The 5761-nt window shown below is 41.9% G+C and overlaps 1 protein-coding gene across 2 annotated transcripts in view; it reads left to right on the top strand.

Moving 5' to 3' along the window:
• coq7 (coenzyme Q7 homolog, ubiquinone (yeast)) overlaps positions 1-4815 on the top strand; it is a 16518-nt gene extending 11703 nt beyond the window's left edge. Inside the window, exons 4-5 of one of the 2 annotated variants that reach the window (XM_043712158.1) lie at positions 1110-1178; positions 3348-4815. In XM_043712158.1, coding sequence (XP_043568093.1) covers positions 1110-1178; positions 3348-3425 — 147 coding nt within the window. In that variant the 3' untranslated portion in view covers positions 3426-4815. Of the gene's footprint in view, positions 1-697; positions 945-1109; positions 1179-3347 lie in introns of those variants that run through there. The other variant, XM_043712159.1, reaches the window with a different exon arrangement.
• The last annotated feature ends 946 nt before the right edge of the window (positions 4816-5761 follow it).

Raw genomic sequence — 5761 nt, 5'->3', positions numbered from 1 at the left:
GTTGGACTATAACCTGGTGTTGTGTGATTTTTAACTTTGTACACCCCAGTCCAACACCGGCATAACATTGAGATCAGCAGCGGAGTACTGCTGAGAGTGAGCGCAGCGTGGTACTGACATACTCATTTTGAGAGTAATGAGAGAAGTAGCAGCCAGTACCAAGATTCCATATTGAAGTGATCTGGTGAACAACATAAGCACTAAACTGGAATCCATTAACACTCAGTGGGAAGCCAAGGTAGGGGCAGGGACAGAAATCCTGGGCCTGAACCTCAGCCCCTGACCTGAACATAGAAGGTCCCTTAGAGCCCTGAGCCCCAGTTATTGGCGATTGATGCATACCCCTGTGTTCAGCCATCATATTAGAGAGAGATTTTCAAATCAACCTATTTAAAGTTGTTATTACACTCCTCTGGCCCAAGTAGTACTTGAACCTGGACCTCCTAGCCAGAGACATGGACATTACCACTGTGCCGTTAAAATCTCTCAGCCATTATCACTTTGTAGGTTTACACTAGTTGAGCTCATCAAAAACAAGATGTTCTGAAATTGATCTATAAAATTTCTAATCTTTAGAAAATGTAGATAACTTAAATGTAATTCAATCAACATGACATTTTTAAGAAGTGAAATATTAATTTTGCGTAGGCAGTATTTTTTCTTGTCCTTTCCAAAATCATGCTGCTTTGCTGTTCAGAAAACCAGACAGCTGCAAGCATAGCTCAGTGCCATGGCATACAAGGCTACAAGCTACCTACTGCAAAGGGGCACCAGAATAGAAGGACGTTTGATGACTGGCATGGACATGATGGATTGAAGGGTCTCTTTCTGTGCTGTGGAACCTATGACTCTATGACATCTGGAATATCGGGGGGAGTAAATGAAACATTCTTACTTCAAATGCAAACATTCCTGTTCAAGACTGAACACCACAGCTTTCTAATCCGTTCTTTGAGCTGGAATAGTAATACATTTAAGGTACCAACATGTAACTTGTAACCTTTAGCATTGAGTCTATTGTATGCATTATATTTAATAAAGTGTGATTTGGTCTTCAGGGATATGACTTGTATTTTATTGTGGATAAGAAGGATACTTTTTTTAAACAGATTCTAAAGAAATTCAGAGATGATGAAATGGAGCATCATGACACAGGATTAGCACATGATGCAGAAATGGTAGGCTCTTGTTTAGATGTTTTCTGTTAAGTATTCAGATATCTTATCAAATATTGAGCTGTCTAAGTAGCCCAATGGGTGCCAGCATTGGTGATATGGAATGGTGTTAAGTTGTGTAGATGGGTTAACTTCCACAATTTCTGCATTTGGTTTGTGAGATTTCATGTTGCTTGTCTAAGGACGAATAATGCCAATAGATAATTAGACACTTTACCACAATGACAGGGGGAATTAAGATAAATCAAAGTTAATGTTAATCTCACACTTTTGGTGACCAGTAGAAAACTCACTTCCATTTTATTATATTCACTTAAGGGACATGGGCATTGTTGGCTGGGCCAGCATTTATTTCTCGTCCCTAATTGCCCTTGAGAAGGTGGGGGGTGAGCTGCCTTCTCGAACCGCTGCAGTCCCTGTGCTGTAAGTTGACCCACAGTGTCCTAAGGGAGGGAATTCCAGGATTTTGACCCAGCAACAGTGAAGGAACAGTGGTATATTTCCAAGTCAGGATGGTGAATGGTTTGTAGGTGAGCTTGCAGGAGGTGGTGTTCCCATAATTTCTGCCCAGCCAGTGAAATCAATGTCCTACAAATGAAGCCAATGTATACACCACACAATTCCATTTGATCTTCAAGTTGTAAGAGGAAGAAAGTAACCTCCTGGAGTATTATATGTAAACATATACGAGTGTTCAATTTTCATTTTCTATAACCCAAAAGGAAAAACATGTATCTCTTTAAGGAATTTTTAAAAAAATTAACTTGGCTTCAACAAACTGGTGGAAGTTATTGTGCTGTGTACATATGGGCAATAGGCAGCTATGTATCACTATCAGCAGTGTCACAAAGGCATCTGTGTGCTTAAAGTGTGAAAGTGACACTGTCCTATGGTACCTGAGTCATGTGTATCACTGAAGGAAGGAGACCTGCAAGATTGATAATCTGACTCAAGTTAACGCATGGTTTCTGCAAATTTATTTTCTTGGTAAATGGAAATCTCAACCAGAGTGGAGAGAGCAGAACCAGTGTTTAGTTTGGACTTCCAGAAGGTGTTTGCCCACAGCAGTGGAAGTAGTACATTGGCATGGATAGGGAATTGGCTCAGGGGCAGGAAACAGTAAGTGGGAGGTTGGCAACTCATGGTCAGTGTGATGGCCACAATATATATTAATGACTTGCAGGAAAGAAGTGAATGTATTGGAGCCAAATTTGCAGATAATACAAGAATCGGTGGAAAGGCAGGTTGTGAGAGAGATACAGTTGACAGAGATAAGTAAATGGGCAAGTTGTTGGCAAATGGATAGCAATTTGGGAAAATGCAAGGGTTTTTTTTTGGAATGGAAAACAACAGGAAATATATTTAAATGGGAAAAAAAACCTGCTGAAAGCTGCAACATAAAGGGATTTGGGGAAAGTTGTGCATTAAACTTAGAAAGTTAACATACGGGGCAGCAGGTAATCAAGAAGGCTAAGGGATGTCAGTCTTTTTCTCTCGGGGGTTGGAGTATGAGAGTAGGGATGCCATACTGCAACTGTACAAGGTGCTGCTGAGACCACATCTCGAGGACTGTGAGCAGTTTTGGTTCCCTTATTTTAGGAAAGATATCATTTCATTGGAGGCAGTTCAGAGAAAGTTCGCTAGCATGATCCCTGGGATGGAGGGATTGTCTTAAGAGCAGAGGCTAAACATTTGGAACTGTTCTCACTGGTGTTTAAAAGAATGAGAGGTGATCTCATTGAAACATATCAGATTGTTAAGGAGCTTGACAGGGTCAATGTTGAGAGGATGTTTCTCCTCATGAGAGAGTCTAGGACCAGAGGGCACAGTCTCAGAGTAAAGGGGAGCCAATTTCAGACTGAGATGGGGAGGAATTTCTTTAGTCAGAGGGTTGAGTGTCTTTGGAACTCCTTGCCACAGAGAGCTGTGGGGGCAGAGTCCTTGTGTATATTTAAGGCTGAGAGAGATAGATTCTTTATCAGTCGGGGAGTGAAAGGTTGCAGGGAAAGAACAGGAAGGTAGATGTGAGGAATATAAAATCAGCCATGATCCTTTTGAATGGTGCAGCAGGTTTGGGGGAATGAATGGCCGCCTCCTCTTCTTATTTCTTATGGTCTTGTAGTGGGAAAAGCTGTGCCACTGTTTTGATTTATTCTCAATTTTATTTTTTAGGCACCTGCATATGCGTTATTGAAGAATGTTATACAAGCTGGATGCAAGGCTGCTATCTACGTATCTGAACGCATTTAAATACTTTCTTTGTATAATCAATCCATTTTTTCAATAGATTACTAATATACAGTAAAGTGGGTAATGTCATAATTTATTTGGTTTGTAACTATCCTACAATTTGTTTCAATTATGAAAATAAGTGTTGTTGTGTATATGCTTGAGAGTCTATTTTCCAGTTTCTCTGGCACTTTGTATTGAACCAGGGATGTATATGAAATGCACTGACTGCCTGACTATTGAAGAATTATCCAGTTGGGCCTAAAGTGAACACATGTCTGCTTCACCAACACTGCTCAAACTTCGAATGTGAGCCAAAGTGCTGTGGAGAAAAAATGTTTGAGCATGGAGAATGTTACCACTTAATCAATCATAACGACACTGCCTCTGACCCATACAGGCCAGAGGGTCCCATGTTTCTGCTGAATTAGTTAGTGTATGCTCTGCAGTGGTTTCGAATTCAGCTGTTGAGTGAGGGAGCTTGAAATTGGTGTTGCCTCTTCATTTGCTGTGAGTAGATGGATTTGGGAGGGAGCATGGTGCATGGTCAGGGAAGCTGACTGCTCTCTCTGTAACCAGGGCATTAATGCTGAGGCCCGAGCAGCAGGAAGGGGCAGAAAGCGCTAGAGAAGTTATCCCATTGTGGCAGAGGCATGTTCGGTCTATATTGAGTGGAGTCATCCTCTTCCAAACGTTGCACAGCAGTGGCAAGGCTGCGACATGGAAAGACACCAGCTTTACCATTTTCTGCCTGAACCAGTTAAGCCTCCTGTAGTTGTATTGCAGCCATTTCCTCCCAATTCCCACTGTGTGGATACAGTGTGCTGGGTCGGATCTGGCCTGTAACATTTGAAACACTACTGTACTGCTGCAGTTTAACTCTTTTAATTTGTTTGGTGTTTCTGCTGCTGCTGAATAGGCTGCAGTGTGGCTATAGGAAAAGCATGAGAGAATATGAACACATCAGGAAACCAATTGTATGTGCAATTTTCCTGGCCCCCTCCCATTCGGAGCCATGTTTGAGCGGCTGGGTAGGTCCACTGTGTGTGTGAGAGGAAGAAACATTGATCACAGCTGATCCCCACCTTGTTGTTATTTCCTCTCCTGTCAAATAATCTTTCCAGGCTGACTGCCATGACTTGCATGAAGAACAATCATTCAGGAGAACTACTGCACCACCTTGAAAATAATGCTGAATAAGGAATTTAATGTATGCCAGAGGGAGAAAACGAAAACTCATTCCCAATTACAGTTAAAATGTTCGAGATCCAGTACAAATGGAGCAGCGAGCAAGGTTTTCATGCATGTGAAAATAAGTGCTGATCCTTCTTCTACGGTTAATATTTTACAGTAAATTAATAGGGAACATGTTAATTTGTGAAAAGTCATTAAAATATGTGACCTGAAAGCACACCTTCAAGTTATTGAATGGTTTAAATGCAGTTTTTAAACAATACCACTGGGATCAGGATGCTGCAAAAAAAGCAAGCTGTATTCAGCAAATGAGCTCGATTGCATGTTTGCCTGACCTTTGGTTGTTAAAGCAACATCTGTTGTCGCTCCCCCTGCCCCAGCCAAGCCCTCCCTTTATGGAAATAAGACATGGCTCAAGAGGCTGCTTTTGTATTCTGAAAAAGGTCTGTTAAGCTCTGCACAGAGAGAGGGAAAATAATATTAAGGATTTGGGTAAAGGGAATGCACGCGTTTATAATGTTGGTGCTGAACACAAACAGTATTTTGGGAATGGTGAGTGCATTTTAGAGTCTATAGGGGAGTAATTTGGTGGAAAATTCTCTCCTGGTGCTAACATAGTGGGTCAAATGATGTTCTGTGCTGTTCAATTAATGGGACAATAATTGAGATCTAGCTTAGGGGTGTTGAGCTTAAAGTCCCAGCACCACATCACACAGTCACAGGGCACCAGGTTATAGACAGGTTTAGTTAAAATTCACCTGACAAAGGAGGAGCGCTCCGAAAGCTTGTGATTTTAAATAAACCTGTTGGACTGTAACCTGATGTGTGATTTCTGACTTTGTCCACCCCAATCCAACACCAGCACCTCCTTGTCATGGATACCACATCCTACTGGCGATGTGCTGAGGGAGAAAGTTTCCTGTCTCAACCTCCTTATGGAATGGGATTTTGGAAAGAAGGTCCAGGGAGAGAGCTCTCAGGGTCAGGTTTTAGCCAAGATTCATCCCGAGCAGCTCCATGACTCAGGAATCTCTGCTCCCCAATCTGATTCCTGGGACATACACCAAGGCACATGTTGACAGCATCTGGATGACCAGCAACTTTATGGAAAATGTTCCTTTGTCTTCTCCTGAAATGTGCAGCTTTCCCAGTGCGAAGGCTGA

This window comes from Chiloscyllium plagiosum, chromosome 21 (assembly GCF_004010195.1).
Source record: "Chiloscyllium plagiosum isolate BGI_BamShark_2017 chromosome 21, ASM401019v2, whole genome shotgun sequence".
In the NCBI taxonomy this organism is placed as follows: domain Eukaryota; kingdom Metazoa; phylum Chordata; class Chondrichthyes; order Orectolobiformes; family Hemiscylliidae; genus Chiloscyllium; species Chiloscyllium plagiosum.
Note: the sequence above shows the minus strand (reverse complement) of the source record. Positions and strands in the feature narration are given on the sequence as shown.